Source organism: Symphalangus syndactylus, chromosome 4 (assembly GCF_028878055.3).
Source record: "Symphalangus syndactylus isolate Jambi chromosome 4, NHGRI_mSymSyn1-v2.1_pri, whole genome shotgun sequence".
NCBI lineage: Eukaryota > Metazoa > Chordata > Mammalia > Primates > Hylobatidae > Symphalangus > Symphalangus syndactylus.
In genome coordinates, this window is record NC_072426.2 from 32,619,752 (window position 1) to 32,641,236 (window position 21,485).

The 21,485-nt window shown below is 38.0% G+C and overlaps 1 protein-coding gene and 1 pseudogene across 2 annotated transcripts in view; both read right to left on the bottom strand.

Moving 5' to 3' along the window:
• The window catches only part of IPMK (inositol polyphosphate multikinase), a 76,089-nt gene that overhangs the window by 22,475 nt on the left and 32,129 nt on the right, over positions 1-21,485 (bottom strand). For both annotated transcript variants that reach the window (XM_055274357.2, XM_055274358.2), the window contains exons 3-4: positions 16,631-16,727; positions 5,157-5,329 (exon numbers count right to left, since the gene is read on the bottom strand). In XM_055274357.2, the coding sequence (XP_055130332.1) occupies positions 5,157-5,329; positions 16,631-16,727 (270 nt within the window). The remainder of the gene's footprint in view (positions 1-5,156; positions 5,330-16,630; positions 16,728-21,485) is intronic.
• LOC134736459 (translationally-controlled tumor protein-like) lies at positions 198-4,818 on the bottom strand (annotated as a pseudogene).

Below are 21,485 nucleotides of genomic sequence, written 5' to 3' on the forward strand. Positions count from 1 at the left end.
AGAAGAGTTTTTGAATAGGGAATAGCATGATTAGATATACATTCTACAATGTATAGGGAAAGAATTATAAAATAACAAAACTGAACTTGAGAGACTAGACTCTGGAGAGGGATAATAGTGATAATGGGACTCGAGAAGTTTAGGAATCAAGATCAGTAGGATTGATGGATGGCTGACAGGTAACAGTGATTACCTGGTTTCTTTTTTTTTTTTTTTTTTATGAGACAGAGTCTCGCTCTGTCACCCAGGCTGGAGTGCAGTGGTGCAATCTCAGCTCACTGCAACCTCCACTTCTCCACTTCCTGGGTTCAAGCGATTCTCCTGCCTCAGCCTCTCGAGTAGCTGGGATTACAGGCGTGTGCCACCATATGCAGCTAATTTTAGTATTTTTTATTAGAGACAGGGTTTTGTCATGTTGGCCAGGCTGCTCTCAAACTCCTTACCTCAGGTGATCCACCCACCTCGGCCTTGCAAAGTGCTGGGATTACAGGCATGAGCCACCATGCCCGGCTGACTATCCGGTCTCTAATGTGTAAAACTGGATATATGGTGATGCCATTTACTGAGACAGGGAATAATAGGGATTTGTTTTTAGGCTGGGCACAGTGGCTCATGCTTGTAGTCCCAGCACTGTTTGGGATTGCCCAGGATCACTTGAGCCCAGGAGTTCAAGACCAGCCTGGGCAACGTGAACCTCATCTGTACTAAAACCTCAATTCAACAGTGAAACAGTGCACAGTAGCAACAGTGAAACCTCATCTGTACTAAAAAAAAAAAAAAAAATCAGCCAAGTGTAGTGGCACATGCCTGTAGTCCCAGCTACTTGGAAGGAGGCTGAAGCAGGAGGATCCCTTGAACCCAGGGGTTGAGGCTGCAGAGAGCCATGATCTTGCCACTGCACTCTAGCCTGGGTAACATCTCACCAAAAAAAAAAAAAAAAAAAAAAAAAAAAAGATTTGTTTTCATTGTTGTGGTTGCTGGTTTGCAAGAGGGATAATGAGTGTGTCAGTTTTGTGGGGTTTTTTTCCCCAACTAAATTAGAATCTTCTTATTCTCTTAGTAATCTCTTCCAGAGTCAACTACTTCCATTGTAGGTGATAAAATGTATAAGGCTCCACTTCAGATGTTGGCATTGCTATGAGCATGGTCTCTCCCCTTTACTGCAACTCAGAATTAAAACTTTTGCTTCTTATTTTTTATATTCCAGTTCCAGAAGTAGTTTCCACCGTGAAGTTATTTAACGACAGTCTTATTCTTTCTAGTAGTGGCTTACTACCAGGCTCCAGCTTCTTCAGGAACGTTACAAGATGGATTTAATTTAAATATGTATTAAAAGGTATTCTATCAAATGAGTTTAAATGCATTTTATTTTTAGACAACCTACATGACACGTTTTTCTTAAAAACAATGCATCCACTCCATGCATCCATAGCCAAAATAAATGAAGAGCTCAAGATGACATCAGTCCCATTTGTCTTAAGCCCTGGTGTTGTATGGATGACAAGCAGCAGCCAGTTATGATGACAGGTGATAGATCCAAAGTAATTGCCAAATTTGTTAACATTTTTCCATTTCTGAACCACCCTTAAAGAAAATCATTTATGGGGTCACACTATCCTCATGATAGTCCAATAGAGCAACCATGCCATCTGGATTCCTGTTTCCACCAATAAAGAACTAGTAGTTTTTGCAATCAGCAAGGATGTGCAGCCTCTGTCGCAAAAGGTTTAACTCTTTCTGGTCTCTGTTCTTCAAGTTTGCCTTTGATTGTTTTCATGTAATCTTTGACGTAGTTCTTGTAGGTGTTTTTTGTGAAACTGGTTTCTTGCAAGTGATAGTTTGTGACAGTATCAACAATAGTGATAACTGTGGTTTTGGTACCTTTGCCCTCGGGACCTTCAGCAGAGGCATTTCCACCAATGAGCAAGTCATCAATGTTACCCTCTGTCCTACTGACCATATTGCCCTCCACCACCAGGCAGAGCCCATCTGCAATCTCCCAAATCTGATAAATGTGGAATAACACCTATCTCGTCATAGCTGATAAGATGCTGGTAAACAATCATGATGGCAGCTGAAGGGAGACAGAGGGCAGCGGTGCTAGCTTAGCAGGAGCCGGGAGCTCTGGGTGAGGGTGGTGGAGCTAGAGCGCTCCAGGAAAGGGGAACCATGGAAAAAGCTATGTCAGTTTTTTATGTACTGAGTTCAAGATGTCTTTAAGCACTTAAGATATTTAAGTAAGGTATCCAGTAAGTTGTTAGATGTACATATCAGGAGATCAAAGAAAAAGCAGAGCCTGCTGATAAACATTCGTGAGTTATGTGTGTAACTATAATGAGAACAGAGAGCCCCGCTTAGGAAGAAATAGAAAAGAAAGATAGACATTAAAATGGAACCGGGAGGAATACCTCAGCATTTAAAGAATAAACAGAGGCCAGGAGCAGTGGCTCCACGCCTGTAATCCCAGCACTATGGGAGGCCGAGGAGGGCAGATCACAAGGTCAGGAGATTGAGACCATCCTAGCTAACATGGTGAAACCCCATCTCTACTAAAAAAATACAAAAAATTAGCTGGATGTGGTGGTGGGTGCCTGTAGTCCCAGCTACGCGGGAGGCTGAGGCAGGAGAATGGCGTGAAACTGGGAGGCGGAGCTTGCAGTGAGTGGAGATGTGACACTGCACTCCAGCCTGGACGACAGGGCGAGACTCTGTCTCAAAAAAAAAAAAAAAAAAAGAATAAATAGAAATGGGCTGGCAAAGAAGATTGCAAAGTGGCCTTAGGCAGAAAACAGGAGAAAGGTGGGTGTCATAGATTCAAAGAAGAAAGTTTCAAGGAGGGCGTGGTTGGCATCGAAAGCTACTTTTCAAGGTAAAGTAAGGCAATGAAAAATGCCATTTGGAATTAATGGCATGGTGGTGCTTAATGAAGAGCTAATCCATTAGCATGATGGGGCAGAAGCCAGATTAGAATGAGCCAAATACTGGATGGGAAATAGGGAAATAGAAATAACGAGTTTGGTTGTAAAGCGGAGACAAGCTAAATCTGCAGTTGGAAAGCAAAGCAGGTTAAAGGTGGGGTTTTGATGTTTTGTTTTTTAAAAAACTTGACAGTGATTTGAAGATATTTAAAGCAAAACGATAAAAGCCAGTAAAGAGAGGCAGAAGTTGAAAATATAAGAAAGATAAGAGAAAATCAATAGTACAAGGTTCTTGAACAGGTAAGAAGGAATGAGATTCAGAGGGTGTACAGAGGAGCTGTCCTTAGACAGGAGGATGGAAAATTCTTCAATGTGACGGGAAAGAACAATGAGGGAATAAAAGCAACTGCAGGTAAGGCATGTGCATCTGTTAGCAGGAAATTAAGGGAAATCCTGTCGGATGATTTTTATTTTTTCTAAAGCAGAAAGCAGTCATCTGCTAAAAGTCAGAAGGAAAGAGGGAGGGTGAGAGATCTGAAAACAGTGGAGGCTTAAATAGTTGCCCAATCAGATTCCTGTGGGATGTTTATTTCTTGTTTGTTTTAACTTTATTCCATTACCGTTTTTTCTTTTTCTATATACTCATATTTAATTATAGTTTTCTAAAATGAAATAACTCATTGAACAATTTCTCTGGTTTTATACACAACCCAAATATCAAATTCAATTTTGCTATTACCATCACAATGACAATTTATCTATCATGCTTCCTATTAGCTCTTCTGTTTAGAACTCATAAAGGAAGATCCATATATCATTTTACAGGAATTTCAGAACTACCCATTATGCTTACTATAGATAAACAAGTATTTGGTATATCCACAAATTTTACCTTCATGCATCTAGAAGATGCAGCTTTTGTTTAGAGGACTTTACACCACATTACTTCGCTTTTTCTCTTTTTTTTTCAAAATGGCCTCAACAATTCTCTTCACCCTGTGCACATTGCTATTCATGCTGTGACTTTGCCTTTCCTACCATCGGAGGTGGAGGCTGTTTTCTTGCCCTGTAAATCTGGGCTAGCCCTGTAGTAGATGTTGCCCTACAGAATTTCATAGACGTGACAACAAATAACTTCCTAACCTAGAGTTTAAGAACCCTTATATTCCTCCTTCTTGGAATGTGGTACTTCAAAATAAAAAAGCCCAAGCTAGCCTTCTGACAGATAAGACCACAAAGAAAAAGACCCAGCCAACAGTACCAACTTTCTGACACAAGAACAATTCTCTGGTTTTATATACAACCCAAATAAATCAGAGAGAGTCATTTTAGACCATCTATACCCAGCTGAACCATCAGATGATTGCAGAGGAACCCTAAATGAGATCAGCAAAAGAACTGCACACTTGAGACTAGCTCAAATTGCAAATTCACAGAATTGTGAGAAAATAAAACAACTGTTTTAACCCCAAAAGTCCGAAACAATTACCTATTTTCTTTTTGGCAGAGGCGGTGGGGGCGTTGTTTGTTTTTCTGAGTCAGGGTCTCACTTTGTCATCCAGGCTGGAGTGCAGTGGCATGATCACGGCTCACTTCAGCCTTGACCTCCTGGGCTCAAGATATCCTCCCACCTCAGCCTCCCGAGTAGCTCGGACTATAGGCACATGCTACCTCTCACCCAGCTGGTTTTTGCATTTCTGCAGAGATGGGGTTTTGCCATGTTGCCCAAGCTGGTCTCAAACTCCTGAGCTGAAGCAATCCACCCACCTCAGCCTAGGATTATAGGCCTGAGCCACTGTGCCCAGCCATACAATTACCAAATTTTTAATTTCTTTTATATTTTGAAAATGCAGAAAAATGACTGAATATATAAATTTAGCACTTTTCTCATGGGAAAATCATAAACAATATCACATTTACATTTAATATTTGCTTGCACCTAAATTTAAGACTTCTTTAAAACAAAATTACCAGAATTATAGTCGAGATTCAGCCATCCATCCATTTATTTATCAATCACTCTACTATGTTCCTGAACCAGAGAAACTGACCATATATCAGTGAACAAAAAAAAATTTTTTAAATCCTTGCCCTCGCTTTTCACATCAGGGAGTTACAGACAACTCAATTCCAAAATACATTATTTTCTGATATATTAGTACTACAATGACATCCATAATTTTCAAGGGAAGAACATGTAGAGAGAAATGTGCACATTATACTAATAAGCACTCTTACCCTCATGCCAAGCACCAAGAACCCAATCTCTTCCATTAATGGGTACTTGTTGACCTGTTGCTGAATCTTCTCAGATGAGGCAAAAGGATCATAGCTTTTTTGCCCTATCTTTACATCCATTATACAGGGCTTATTAAATTTATGGGTCACATCTTCCAGTTTTAGGTATAAATCTGTTATTAAAGAAAAATATTAATTAGTAATAGGCAAACATTTTACTACTCAAGTACTTGCCAGGGAAAAACAAGATGAGAAAATCCTAAAACAGAGAAAAAAGTTAAAATAAATGTAAAGTCAATAATTATTCTTACTCTACCTAAAAAAAAAACCTAAACAACAAATTTATAACAAGTATAAACATCACAGAGAAACTCTTGCAGGAGGTGAATTAAATAAATTCAACCATAAGCAAAAGACAGCAGATACAAGGTTTCCAACAATATTGAAAAGGCAATGGAATCATTTCAAAAGCTTTTCCAGAATGCATTCCCCTTGTGAATACAATTTATGCCATACGTTTCAGCAGATCTCTTAGTATTTTAATAATTTTTAAAAATTTATTCATTTAAAATTAGTAATAGGAATAAATCGTTCCCACAGAGTAATACAACAGAAGTACAGATTAAGAAAGGGTAAACCTATCCAAATGATGATAATTGTCAAATATACATTCAAGTCTTACCAGTTTCAAAGGAAAAATATGAATCTTCCTTTTTATTTTTTTGAGACATGGTCTTGCTTTGTTGCCTGGGCTAGATTGCAGTGGCTGATCTTGGCTCAGTGTAACCTCCACCTCCCGGGATCAAGCAATTCTTGTGCCTCAGGCTCTCAAGTAACTGGGATGACAGGCGTGTACCACTGCCTGGCTAATTTTTATATTTTTAGTAGAGATGGTGTTTTGCCATGTCGACCAGCCTGGTCTCAAACTTCTGGCCTCAAGTGATCTGCCTGCCTCGGCCTCTCAAACTGCTGAGATTACAGGTGTGAGTCACCATGCCCAGCCCATCTTGATTTTTTTTTTTTTTTTTTTTTTTAACACAGGCATTCCCCAAAAGTTGGTCTGTATATCATGCTGGCATCCTGCATACATCTTTCCACAAAAAAATTAAATAGAGATTCAAATATAGTATTATAAAAGCCCCAGTTATCATACACGGCTGACCTGCTTTTAGTTTTAGTTTGAAAGGCAGGGTCCAGGTCCCCTGAGGGAAACAGTAAGGAAAGAAATTCTTCCCTCCTTTCCCGGGTTAAAGAATCGTCTCGGCCGGGCGAGGTACCTCACGCCTGTAATCCCAGCACTTTGGGAGGCCGAGGCAGGTGGATCACCTGAGGGTGAGAGCTGGAGACCAGCCTGACCAACATGGAGAAACCCCGTCTCTACTAATAATACAAAATCAGCCAGGCATGGTGGCAGGCGCCTGTAATCCCAACTACTCGGGAGGCTGAGGCAGGAGAATGGCTTGAACCTGGGAGGCAGAAGTTGCGGTGAGCCGAGATCGCGCCATTGCACTCCAGCCTGGGCAACAAGAGCAAAACCATCTCAAAAAAAAAAAAAAAAAAAAGAATTGTCTCAAAGTTCTGAATGAGATCAAGACTCATTTTTTAGTCAGGAATGTAACAAGAAGTATTTCTCCTCAAAGACAGAAAAGATTACTATCAACCAACATGACAAATAAGGTTAGAGAAGGTGTTTATTTTCTGAATTAAATAAAAGAGTACCGGCGTAAGAGAAGCCTTACTCTCTGATGTCCTTTCATTATCCCCATTCCACCAAGACTAGCATAGTTGCTGAATTACAATAAAGAAGTTTGTGCTCAAACAAAAGTGAGAACCCAGTTAGGGCTTGAAAAATTTTTAAGCCCCTCAGATTTAAAAGGAATAAATCTTCTCTTTCAAAGGACAAGAGATACTTTTTATGCTTTAGTCAAAGATGAGAGCAGGGTTGTAACTCTGTAGAACGAAGTGAAGTTAAGCCCAAATATGACAAAAAAGTTACTGCAGTCCAAGGGAGCAGCACTGACACACCCAATGAGCCCTCCACACTTGAAAGAAGGGTTCTCCCAGACAGACACCTTCAGGATAAGAGAAAATGAAAGATCTTGACAGAGACATGAAACTGCTGTCTGTGAAAACTAATGGGACAAGTGGAAATATCCTGATCAAGGAGTTGGAACACACCCAAGCTTCTGTGTCTAAAAGATAACCACAGATGGTATGAAAGAAGAAAGAGCACAGGACAGTTACCTTCAGATTTTCTCCTCCCATCTCCAACCACCTTAAGCAAAAAGGAAGAAAACAGATCCAGCCCCACTCTAGGGCTGCATAATAATTTCAGTAAAAAGACTTGAATTCCAAATATCAGAATAAAGCTAATTAGATAGTAATACATAGTACAGTAGATCCTTGGCATTCAAAAATTTATTATCATTAATTTAGACTCAAGAGACTGCAGAAATCTTACTGGGGTAAAGTTGTATATGGGAGTATAAAGATAGTGAGAGAACATAGCTAAAAGTCACAGCATCTATATGTCACTGTAGGGTTAGTGTCTACCTGTCAACTTGATAGTGATTAAAAACAAACAACAAACTTTTTATGATAAGATAAAGATAAGAGAAGCTAGGGTACAGGCTTTGCAACTCTGAAATAAAATCTCCTATCTCTTTTTCTCTTTGAAAGGAGGAAAATACAAATGCAAACTCTATATACAGTGGAAATACAATAAATGTTTGCTGAATGAATGAGTGTTTGCCCTTCCCATTCCTATTGTCCGGTGAAACTTTAGACTTGGCCTTCCTTGCGCTATAATAAATTGAGGCACCCCTTCAGTAAATAGGGATGAATATCATGGGTTTTATTTGATATTTAGTTAGACTATCCAAATGTGTTTTTCTTTACTTTACTTTCAGGTCCTTGTTATGTTTCATATGGTTGGAATTACCAAATAACTGCTAAATTATTTCTTATTAGCCTTCAGAAATAAAACTAAGTTAAGCCTAGTGAAGAGTGGTTTGGTGTTTTCTTTCTGTTCTCTAATCTTCCATTTTTTTAAGTGAAAATAAGAATTTGAGATTCTCATTTCTATCTTTCCCTCTGAGTTAAAAAATAAACATCAAAACCTGCTTTAGAGATGCAGAATTCTTATGAAAGAATACAATACCATTTATTTCACAACTTACTGCAAGTGCTTTTGAAAAAGGTAAATAGAAAAACAGGGCATGATCTGAGCACTGAGATTTTTACTGATTTACAGGCTGTCATTAATAGAAATAAATCTGATTATTAATTCACCCTGAAAAATGCCATTAGCAAATTCTTTCCCTAGAAGAGAGCTTAATTCAAGGTAGATCAATCCTGAGACTCAGTTACTTAAATGACCAAAAACATTTTACTACAGGCAGCCTCACTTACAAAGCAATGCCAAATTCTGGATTAACAAAGGACACCTTTTTGGCTAGGCCCCTCTGGGTGTAGAGTGGAGCAGTATTTTTCCATTTCTAGGTCACAACCCATCACTGGATTATGAATTCAACTTAATAGGTTGTAACCAAGTTTCCTAAATGAAAGAGAAAAGAGAATATATGAGACTATCTCATATATAGTAAGACTAAGTATTGTTGTCTGGGTTGGTCTCAGTCTTATAAACATTGAGTTGCAATGTAAAAATGTATTTATTACGTATCACAGACAAAGAAGTTTATTCCCCCCATGCCCTAAAGACCCAGTGTTTTCTTGTTTTTTTCCTTTTAGACAAAGAAGTTTTAAAAACACCTGACTAGATAGAATGTCACTGTGTCATTAGCATGTCTGCCTAGCTCAAGAACTATCCTCAGACCTACAGAAGTGGTCCCTTTGCCAACACCATCATACTTTGGGAATCCAGCCCATGGCCCACAGTTACTGACTGGGGCAGGAGCAAATATCTGATACAGGCTTGGTCAGTCTTGCCAATTTGGAACTGGAATGCAGAGAAAACCTGTTGCTGACCTCTGTGGGTGATTGGTACTGTAACATGTAAGTCCCTTGGTAGGGAGGGGAGAAGTGTGGATAGCAAGGAAGGCAGAGGAGAGAAGAGGAAGGGTTAACTAAATATGCAGAGAGAGATCTCCCTGGGCTTTGATAGGGTTCAGATTCTAGTCCCAGTCCCATCTTAGATGCATAGCCCTTGGCTTTCATAAGACACCCTCATATCCTTACAAGAACTTTTCCTTGTTGCTTAATCATGTTCAAGTTTATTTCTATAACTTGTGCCCAAAGAATCTTAACTAAGATGATAAAGTTTAAAGCAACTGCTTTAGAAGAAGAAAAAGGAGGCTCAAATCTCAACTCTACGATTTGCTAGCCTGTGACCTCAGGAGCACTTCTCAAAACCTTAATTATATGTAAAATGCAGGTAATTACAGACTCTACCACAGGGATATTAAGAAGACTAAATGAGATAATATACAGTAAAGCACTTAGCATAGTGTCAGTCCTCATCCCATAAATGCAGGTTACACATTCCCACATCCCCTCCAAAATAAAATTTCATACATTCCATATATAATTACTGTCAAGGCACACAGGTGAAGAAAACAGATAAAAACCTGCCTTCATAGAGCTGCTTTTGAAGAGCTGAAATCGCATTACACTTAGCATAATTGCTGCTACATATTTGGTACTCACTGAATATTTATTAATTTTACCTCTAAGTATATATAAATATTAAACAAGCAAGTCACTGATAAATATTAAAACCTGCTAACCATGTTAGGTCACCAATGAGTACAGGTCTAACTTTGATACTCAGTATAAATAAAAATATAAGATGATTCCCTGGAGTCTACTCTTACCCTTCCAGATGAGACAAGCATAATAAACACAAAATTAAAAATGTATTCATAACTCAATTATGCACTTGATAATGGATATTCTCCAACCCTCAGGCTAATATCAAGCCTTAGCCTTTAGTTAAATATTAAAAAGAATACCTATATATAATAAACATCAAAACCTGCTTTAGAGATGCAGAATTCTTATGAAAGAATGCAATACCATTTATTTCACAACTTACTGCAAGTGCTTTTGAAAAAGGTAAATAGAAAAACAGGGCATGATCTGAGCATTGAGATTTTTACTGATTTACAGGCTGTCATTAATAGAAATAAATCTGATTATTAATTCACCCTGAAAAATGCCATTAGCAAATTCTTTCCCTAGAAGAGAGCTTAATTCAAGGTAGATCAATCCTGAGACTCAGTTACTTAAATGACCAAAAACATTTTACTACAGGCAGCCTCACTTACAAAGCAATGCCAAATTCTGGATTAACAAAGGACACCTTTTTGGCTAGGCCCCTCTGGGTGTAGAGTGGAGCTTTAGAGATGCAGAATTCTTATGAAAGAATGCAATACCATTTATTTCACAACTTACTGCAAGTGCTTTTGAAAAACATAAATAGAAAAACAGGGCATGATCTGAGCACTGAGATTTTTACTGATTTACAGGCTGTCATTAATAGAAATAAATCTGATTATTAATTCACCCTGAAAAATGCCATTAGCAAATTCTTTCCCTAGAAGAGAACTTAATTCAAGGTAGATCAATCCTGAGACTCAGTTACTTATTACATATTGATTTCATCTCAAGTTAAAGTAACTCTCTTTTGCATGTGTCATGACTGCAAAACACAATCTGACCACTAACCTCAAGTATGCCCTTAAAGTTGCTCAACTATCATGATCTGTTTCCCAAATCTCCTCACTTTTCCATCCTCTGAGACTACTATTTCATCCTTCCTTCCCCCATCATCCATAAGCTCAGCTTGCCTCTCTATTTTTTTTTTTAAATTCTGAAGAAAAAGCTACAGATTAGTCAAGGTTATAGATAGTAAACATTACTACAGTAAATATGACAGCTAGGTTTTCTTTGATGAAATAATAACATAAAAAAGATGGCGGCAAATAAATTTGTTCTAAGACTGATCCAAAAAAATCTAATGAACTAAAAATAAGATAGATTTTTGTTGTTGTTGTTGTTTAAGACAGGGTCTTACTCTGTCACCCAGGATGGAGTATAGCAGTAGAATCACGGCTCACTGCAACCTCAAACTCCTGGGCTAAAGTGATCCTCTCGCTGCAGCCTCCTGAGTAGCTGGGACTACAGGTGCATGTCACCACACCCAGCTAATTTTTTTTTTCTTTTATCTTTATTTTATTTTTGAAACAGGGTCTCTCTCTGTCGCCCAGGCTAGAGTGCAGTGGTGTGATCTTGGCTCACTGCAACCTCCGCCTCCTGGGTTCAAGCAATTCTGCTGCCTCAGCCTCCTGAGTAGCTGGGACTATAGGTGCCTACCACCATGGCTCAGCTAATTTTTGTATTTTTAGTAGAGACAGGGTTTCACCATGTTGGCCAGGCTGGTCTTGAACTCCTGACCTCAGGTGATCCACCTGCCTCAGCCTCCTAAAGTGCTGGGATTACAGGAATTAGCCACTGCACCTGGCCTAATTTTTAAAATTTGTTGTAGATATAGTCTTGTTATGTTGCCCAGGCTGGTCTTGAACTCCTGCCTTAAGCAATCCTCCTACCTTGGCCTCCCAAAGTGCTGGGATTACAGGTGAGAGCCACTGCACCTGGCAAGATAGATGTGTTCTATCTGGAATAGTTTAAGTTCACTCTGTTCAAGGTCAGGAATATAAATTAGACTATATTAATATGATGTTTGGAAAATATCTTGTAAAATAATTATAATATGATTATTTCACATGATGTAGTTTACAAGTAAAGGCAGAATTTTGAATATTAGAATAGAGCTTATTTTTACATATCTATATACCCCTCATAGACGTGTGTATCATAAAGATAGCACAATTAACTAGATTTACTTTTATAACTCTAAAACTCTATTTAGGACTCTTATGAAGTGAGTCCTGCAGAAGTCTAAGGACTGGCACTTGTAAACCCCAGATCTAAGACAGAGAGTCTGTAAAGCTTAGTGCTGGTACTTGTATAATAAATAAAAGGATATCTACTCTTCATAAATATGTGGAGTTCATTTCAAGAGGTAACAATGTTTAGAAATAAAGTTACGTTTAAGAGGCTATGGTTAATAACCTATCATTTATTAATTTATAGAAAGTACATAAAGAATTTCTATAGTGCCTTAATTTTTCTGAGGTAAAGATCATGAAAATACCACGTGTTCAGAAATATAACACTTCCTGCTGTTTTAAGCAGACTAAATAAGATCACTCTGTGGCTTTACCAAGGATATTGTTTTCATGCTCAAAATATTTATATATTTCATGATGCTGATGATAGTATGAGATTATATTAGGTTAAGTGAAGTAACTCAGGAATGGAAAACCAAACGTCATATGTTCTCACTCATAAGTCAGAGCTAAACTATGAGGATGCAAAGGCATAAGAACAATACAATGGACTTTGGGGATTCTGGGGAAAAGGCGGAAGGTGGATGAGGGATAAAAGACTACACACTGGGTACAGTGTACACTGCTCCGACGATGGGTGCACCAAAATCTCAGAAATCACCACTAAAGAACTTATTTATGTAACCAAATACCACCTATTCCCCAAAAACCTATTGAAATTTTTAAAAATTTAAAAATAAAGATTACACAAGGTTACTATGAATGAAACTTTTCTATCTTGTTAAACATATAATTAAATATAATTATCTTAAACATAAGTCAAATATACATATTGTTTTATAAGTGTTAGGTATAAAAAAACTTCCTTTAGTTAATTTTCTACTGCTAGTCTTGATACCCTAAGAAAAAGAGGCAAAAAGAGCCCTACAGAAAAATCTCGAAAAATCTACAGATAACTAAATAGTAAAGATAAATAACTAGTTCCTTTAAAGGGAAGACAACAGGGAGGGCATTTAGGGAATTGAAAGAATACTTATTTACAGCCCCTTAATCAATATTGTTGATTTCATAAATTATGAAAATATGGGTTTCAAATTTCATTAAGGTTTTCCTCACCCTATCTGGAAAATCTACTAGGTATTAGCTACCATCTTGATTTCTAAACCTCACAAAAAAGAAGGAAAAGCCAGATGAAGAGCCACTGCCCAATTATGAAGCCAACTGGAAAAACAGATGATATGGTTTGGCTCTCTGTCCCCAACCAAATCTCATCTCTAATTGGAATCGCCATGTGCTGAGGGAGGAACCTGTTGGGAGGTGACTGGATTATGGGGCATTTTCCCCCAAGTTGTTCTCGTGATAGTGAGGGAGTTCTCATGAGATCTGATAGTTTTAAAAGTGGCAGTTTCCCCTGCACTTTCTCTCTCCTGCCGCCATGTAAGACGTGCCTTGCTTTCCCTTCACCTTCCACCATGATTTTAAGCTTCCTGAGGCCTCCTCAGCCATGCAGAACTGTGAGTCGACTAAACCTCTTTTCTTTATAAATTATCCAGTCTCAGGCAGTATCTTTAAAGCAGCATGAAAATGGACTAACACAATAAGACCTTTCTTTTCCACATCAATCTTCAGCTATTCCTGAGAACAATACAAGTTGAAAGCAGAAAGAATAACAAGTAGAGACCTTGGGTCCCCAGATTAGGGGTGAAGGAAGAGGGATGCAACAGACATGTATGTCAGCTTGTTTCAGTTCATGCCTCCTGCAACATGACTAATAGCTAGCTCCAGAAAACTACCAATCAATCAGGCTAGAGATTACATTTTGAAAACTCTCAATTTTTTCAAACATACTCAATGTTATACTTTTCTATCCCTCCAAATAATTATATCCAACAGTTTTTGATGCTACATGTATTAGCCTTTTATGTGTTTATACACAGGTACAAAAGATATTTATTATATATAACTAGCATGAAATGTTCAAAGATAATTGCCAACAAATGTTATATTTTTAAAATTCCACTGCTCATGTTCTAAAATTAGATAATTGTGATGATTGTATAATTCTGCGAATATACTAGAAAACGCTGAGTTGTATGCTTTAAATGGATCAGTTTTATGGTATGTAAATTATATCTCAATAAAACTATCATAACAAAATTAAAAGAAAAAACCTCATTGGTCAGAACATTCTTATTCTTCAAATTATTATATGATAATTTGTTGAACAAGTTGGCTTTCAGCATTTTACTACTTTGGATTATTAAAAACAGTATCAGCTTTATAAAACTCTACCCTGAACACATAAGAAAAGACACCCAAACAACAAGAACAAAAACCAACAGGAAATAATGTCATTAGTTTAAGACTACATAAAACACAGTAATGAAAACCATAATATTCTACTAAAACTCAAGCAAATATGTTTTCATGATCCTGTGAGCTAAACATGTACATAAGTTTGTCATCTTCTATTTCTTTCATTTGCAATTAAAAGGATAAAAACAGAAAGATGATTCTATGAAGTTGCTAGTAAAATCAAAAGAAAACAATCTGCATGGTCCAACAGTTTTGTCCCACTTCTTCCAGAGCTAACAAAGTAGGAAAGAAGTAGAAAATCCCTTGAGGCAACTGTTGGTACTACTGGACCACTCTGTTATCATATATACTTTATTCCTTGTCCTTTTTTCCCTTCAGTTTACATTTTCTCCTCTCTTCACTCAGCTTCCTCACTTCATCCTCTCATCTTAGTAGCACCAATATCGCCATTTATTTTCAAATGAGAGAATTAGAGTTTATAAAATATTTTCACATAAGATAACATGCATCTTTACAACTCGGTGGTATTACTTTCTATTTGCAGAAGAAAAGGTGGAGCTCAAAAAGATTACTGAGTTAGCCAAGTTCATAACATTTGTAAATAACCAAGATAGAGGCCAAATATTTTTATTTCAAAGTTACTGCTCCTCCTATATTAGCATAGCTGAACTTCAAGATTATACAGTATTGAAGACCGAAAAGGTTGATTACTAGCAATCCCTTGATTATTTAAATCATATGCTAGTAATCCTAAACTAAAAATGCTGTCTTTAATTAAAATGTTTCTTCTCTTATCCAAATTCTTTCTATATACTCTATTCATAGTAATTATGCTGTATTTGCTAGTTATTCTACTCTTTCCAAACAATCTTTTAAACTAAGCATTTAATTACCTAGATTTTCAATCAAACACCATCCTCAGCAACCTTCATTAATTTTTCAGCGTCACTTTACTGAGGAATAATGATTTACTCTAAATTAACAGCAATCGGTAGCAAAGTTCATTGGACTCTAGATAGTATACCTTCTCCTTTCCTTTATCTCATTTATAGCATTCCTGAAAACTTCCACTTACAGCAAAGGGGGAAAAAAAAGGAAGGCATTAAATGGGTGTGCGAGAGATTATATAGGGAATGATGACCAAAGGGCAATCATAATGACTTGTAAACTAATTTAAGCAAAATGTTGATCGAATCATAGACAAATAGATATAGTTAGGACTAAAAAGACCTGTAAGCCCACAAAAAAGAAGGAAGGAATTAAGGGAGGGAGGAAAAAAGATAGTTAATGGAGCTTCAGCTCACTTTCTTTTTTTCATGTAATTAAAGTACAGAGGAATCATAAATACTCAAGGGAGCCATCGATTTACTATTAGCAAGCTGAGAATACTCACAGAGAGATACCAGGGTTCCCTATTAGTGAAACCTGGCACACAAAGTCATTAAGTTAAAGGAAGACAAGAACTGACAAAAGGAATAGGCAGGCTCACACTGGAATCCCCTTCTCTTTCTGTCCTCAAAGTGTGGTTCAAGAACTATCCACATCAGAAACACCCATGGCTTTTATTTAACAGGCATATCACTACACTCCAACATAGACCTGTATAAACAAAATGTCTGGGAGTTGGGCTTATATATTTGCATTGTAACAAGACCATAGGTTATTTTTAAACCCACTAAAGTTTGAAGCCCTTTCCCCTCAATTCACCTTTGTCAGTGGTCAGTCAGTCAAGTTGCTTGTTTAATTAAATTGTGTCTGTTTTGGCAAAGGCCTTCTGGGGGCAAATACTGCTTCAGGTATTAATCTTAAAAAAGAGAAATTCTGTGCCCTTATTTAAGTCATTTTATTCTCTATGAAACTTACCAGTGTTTTTCAAAAGACTGTAATTTAAAGCCTGGAGGCGAGGGATGAAAGAATAGGATAAGAGACAGGGAGGAAGTCATGCAGAGACAATATTTTTCTTGATTTTTAAAAAATTACTCAAAATGGGAAAAGAAACTGCACAATAAATTAGGACAGAACATCTGCAAATTAAGACAGTATTAAGTATATATGCTTCCATTCAACTATAAGAGATTGGCCGTTTACTTGCATATGCCATTTTAAAAATGGTTATGAAAACAAAAGTATTAATAAGTTTCATTTAGTGAAAGAAAGATTAGAAGGCAAAACATATATATTTTGTGTTTTTATAATACATACGCAGTTAAATTTTAATTTTACATAAGGCCTTTAAAGAAGCTACATTCATGAATTAAAACTGAAAGATAATTTTTATGACAAGATTACCGTTTGGTGCAGTGGGAGGTGACCAGATGCCATAATATTTTGGCAAATATTTTCGTAGCTCTAGAAGAACACCATCAAAACAGTCAGCAGCATAAACCTGAAACAGAGAAATATAACATTGCTAGGTTCTTACAATGCTTTGTAACTGCCCTGCACATTTCTCAAATAAAATATATTATGTTGAATTATAATTCATCTGGTATGGCTTCAATTGCAAGTAAATTTGGAATAAGCAAAAAATATTACTGTGTGTCTCCAATGAGTAACTATGTATTTAGAGTACATTCTTCTTGATTATCTAATTCTAGCCTTTTACTATCCTTGAACTATTTTACAACTTTGTAAGTTATAGATACTGATAGCAAATGCAAAATAACTCTTGTCCATAAACATGTAAATAAATTCTGGCCAGAGGACGTTCTTCTGACTTTCCTCCATTCACCCTGAGAGGAGGAAATGTAGTGGCAATATGAAAATTCACATCAAACTTCCATTATTACACATAAATGTGTGTTTCTTTAACTTCTCTTTTGAACAAGTTTTAACATCTATCTGGTTCCCTCATTAAATAATATGTTAAAGCAAATCTTTAACTCATATTTATTTTATATCTACATGGTGATTTTTGCTTTTATCTTCTTTTTTTTTTGAGACGGAGTCTCGCTCTGAAAAATCCTTTAACACAATGTAAGTCTAATTGCTGCTCATTTAATTCCTTGATTTGTAACCATTAATAATGCTAAAATATATTAGAAAATTCTAATATCCTAGAACTAGATTCTAGTTTTCCTAGAAGAAAAGAGATAATATTTTTTGTTTACAAAATGGCATGTAAGACATTTTATCCAATGAACTTTTCCTAAATATTCTCTACCTAATTGACTAAAATCATTGAAGTTTACTGGTGTAAAATGCTTACGAAAACTTAATATTAGAATCTAATTATATATGCCAAACCATATTTATGTCAAATAGCTGTATGCAACATAATTCTTCAGAATAAACTCAAGTGTGGCAGACTCTTGGCAGGCCAAATATCCAAGTGGTACATTATATTTCCCAGATTCCCCTGTTGAAATGTTAGAAGTGATTCATATTAGTCACTTCCAGGCCAAGGTAATTTAGAGTAAGTATACCTGAACGTCCCCCTCCATTCCTAGCTCAATGACCATGGGTGCAGTGCTGAGGATGAGCTAATTACAAGACGGAGGAATGAAGTAGATCTCTGTGTACTGATCTAAAGAACTCCATGCTATATTTATAAATGAAAAAGATAAAAGGCATATTACATACAAATATATATAGCAGGTCTATGAAATTAAGTAAGATACATATGTGTGTATCATCTCTGTAATGGCACAGAAAAAATTACAAATATTCATTTGAAACTACTCATAGTTTAATTCTGGAACGGAAATGAAAGAAAGATAAATTTTCTCTTCTTATTTAGAATATTTTTTAAAAGTCGTGGGACTGGTGTTTACTACAACATGCCAGTCAAGATAACCTAAAAACCTTTCTTTTTTCTGTGTGTGTTTTGTTTTTTGAGACGGAGTCTCGCTCTGTCACCTACGCTGGAGTGCAGTGGTGCAATCTCAGCTCACTGCAAGCTCCACCTCCTGGGTTCACGCCTTTCTCTTGCCTCAGCCTCCCAAGTAGCTGGGACTACAGGCATCTGCCACCACGCCCGGCTAATTTTTTATATTTTTAGTAGAGACGAGGTTTCACCATGTTAGCCAGGATGGTCTCGATCTCCTGACCTCGTGATCCACCCGCCTCAGCCTAAGATAACCTAAAAAACCTTTCTATCTTGAAACGTAGAATAAAATACAACAAATATTTTCTTAAATGCATAGCTGAGCTCTCAAGGAAAAAAAAGGGAATTCTTCTTAGTTTTGCATGCTTATGAACCAAAAGTGTTAACCCGAGCAGTGATGTTTGGGCTTCACAGAGGTTCACTCAAGACCTGAATCAAAGGATCTCAGAACTCAGGGATGAGGCAGAGCTGAGGACAGAGTTACTATACTGAAACATGGAGAGTAAATAAAATTCAAGATCTTGAAAAATAAAAATCTTGGCTTCCTTCTCTCTCCCCCAACGACTGAACTCCAAGAATGCTGGCAGCTAAGCTTACAGAGAAAAACAGAAAAGCAGCAAACAAACAATACTAGGAAAGAAAAGGGAATCTCAACTGATAGAGCAGAATTTTTTTTTTAATACTAGGAAAAGCTTTGTCAAGAGGGCAATTTGTATTTAAAAAATAATCTAGGCCAGGCATGATGGCTAACGCCTGTAATCCCAGCACTTTGGGAGGCTGAGGTAGGTGGATCACCTGAGGTCAGAAGTTCCAGACCAGCCTGGCCAATATGGCAAAACCCTGTCTCTACCAAAAATACAAAAATTAGCCGGGCTGGGCGGCATGCACCTGTAATCCCAGCTACTCAGGAAGCTGAGGCAGGAGAATCACTTGAACCTGGGAGGTGGAGGTTGCAGTGAGCAGAGATCGTGCCACTGCACTCCAGCCTGGGCAACAGAGCAAGACCATGTCTCAGAAAAAAAAAAGAAAAGTAATCTAAATATATTGTACTATCACATTAACAAATAAAATAAAAATCTGAAGAACTTCAAGAAATCAAATCACTGGTTAAAAATCTATCCTTCCCAGGAAAAAATGAAAGAAAGAAAGTGCGAAAAAGAGGAACGAAAGAAAAAGAAAGAGGGGGGTGTTCCAAGATGGTCGAATAGGAACAGCTCTGGTCTGCAGCTCCCCAGTGTGATCGACGCAGAAGACAGGTGATTTCTGCATTTCCAACTGAGGTACCTGGCTCATATCATTGAGATTGGTTGGACAGTGGGTGCAGCCCACAGAGGGCGAGCTGAAGCAGGGCGGGGCGTTGCCTCACAAGGGAAGCACAAGGAGTTGGGGGATTTCCCTTTCCTAGCCAAGGGAAGCCGTGACAGACTACCTGGAAAAATGGGACACTCCCATCCAAATACTGCACTTTTCCCAAGGTCTTAGCAACCGGCAGACAAGGAGATTCTCTCCCATGCATGGCTCGGTGGGTCCCATGCCCATGGAGCCTTGCTCACTGCTAGCGCAGCAGTCTGAGATCGAACTGCGAGGCAGCAGCCTGGCTGGGGGAGAGGAATCCACCATCGCTGAGGCTTGAGTAGGTAAACAAAGAAGCTGGGAAGCTCGAACCGGGTGGAGCCCACTGCAGCTCAACAAGGCCTACTGCCTCTAGACTCCACCTCTGTGGGCAGGGCATAGCTGAACAAAAGGCAACAGACAACTTCTGCAGACTTAAACGTCCCTGTCTGACAGCTCTGAAGAGAGCAGTGGTTCTCCGGGCATGGTGTTTGAGCTCTGAGAACAAGCAGACTGCCTCAAGTGGGTCCCTGACCCCCGTATAGCCTAACTGGGAGACATCCCCCAGTAGGGGCCAACAGACACCTCATATTGGTGGCTGCACCTCTCGGACAAAGCTTCCAGAGGAAGGATCAGGCAGCAATACTTGCTGTTCTGCAACATTTGCTGTTCTGCAGCCTCCACTGGTGATACCCAGGCAAACAGAGTCTGGAGTGGACCTCCAGCAAACTCCAACAGACCTGGAGCTGAGGGACCTGACTGTTAGAAGGAAAACTAACAAATAGAAAGGAATAGCAACAACATCAACAAAAAGGTCATCTACACCAAAATCTCATCTGTAGGTCACCAACATCAAAGACCAAAGGTAGGTAAAACAACAAAGATGGGGAGAAACCAGAGCAGAAAAGTGGAAAATTCTAAAAATCAGAGCGCCTCCTCTCCTCCAAAGGATCGCAGCTCCTCCCCAGCAATGGAACAAAGCTGGACAGAGAGTGACTTTGACAAGTTAATAGAAGTAGGCTTCACAAGGTTGATAATAACAAACTTCTCTGAGCTAAAGGAGGATGTTCGAACCCATTGTAAGGAAGCTAAAAACCTTGAAAAAAGATGAGACGAATCGCTAACTAGAACAAACAGTGTAGAGAAGAACTTAAATGACCTGATGGGGCTGAAAACCATAGCAAGGGAACTTCATGATGCATGCACAAGCTTCAATACCCAATTTGATCAAGTGGAAGAAAGGGTATCAGTGATTTAAGATCAAATCAATGAAATAAAGCAAGAAGACAAGGTTAGAGAAAAAAGAGTAAAAAGAAATGAACAAAGCCTCCAAGAAATATGGGACTATGTGAAAAGACCAAATCTACATTTGATTGGTGTACCTGGAAGTGATGGGGAGAATGGAACTAAGTTAGAAAACACTCTTCAGGATATTATCCAGGAGAACTTCCCCAATCTAGCAAGGCAGGCCAACATTTAAATTCAGGAAATACACAGAACACCACAAAGATACTCCTCGAGAAGAGCAACCCCAAGACACATAATTGTCAGATTCACCAAGGTTGAAATGAAGGAAAACGTGTTAAGGACAGCCAGAGAGAAAGGCTGAGTTACACACCAAGGGAAGCCCATAAGACTAACAGCGGATCTCTCAGCAGAAACCCTAACGCCAGAATAGAGTGGGGACCAGTATTCAACATTCTTAAAGAAAAGAATTTTCAACCCAGAATTTCATATCCAGCCAAACTAAGCTTTGTAAGTGAAGGAGAAATAAAATCCTTTACAGACAAGTAAATGTGAGAGACTTTGTCACCACCAAGCCTGCCTTACAAGAGCTCCTGAAGGAAGCACTAAACATGGAAAGAAACAACCAGCACCAGCCACTGCAAAAACACACCAAATTGTATAGACCATCAATGCTATGAAAAAACTGCATCAATTAATGGGCAAAATAACCAGCAAACATCATAATGACAGACTCAAATT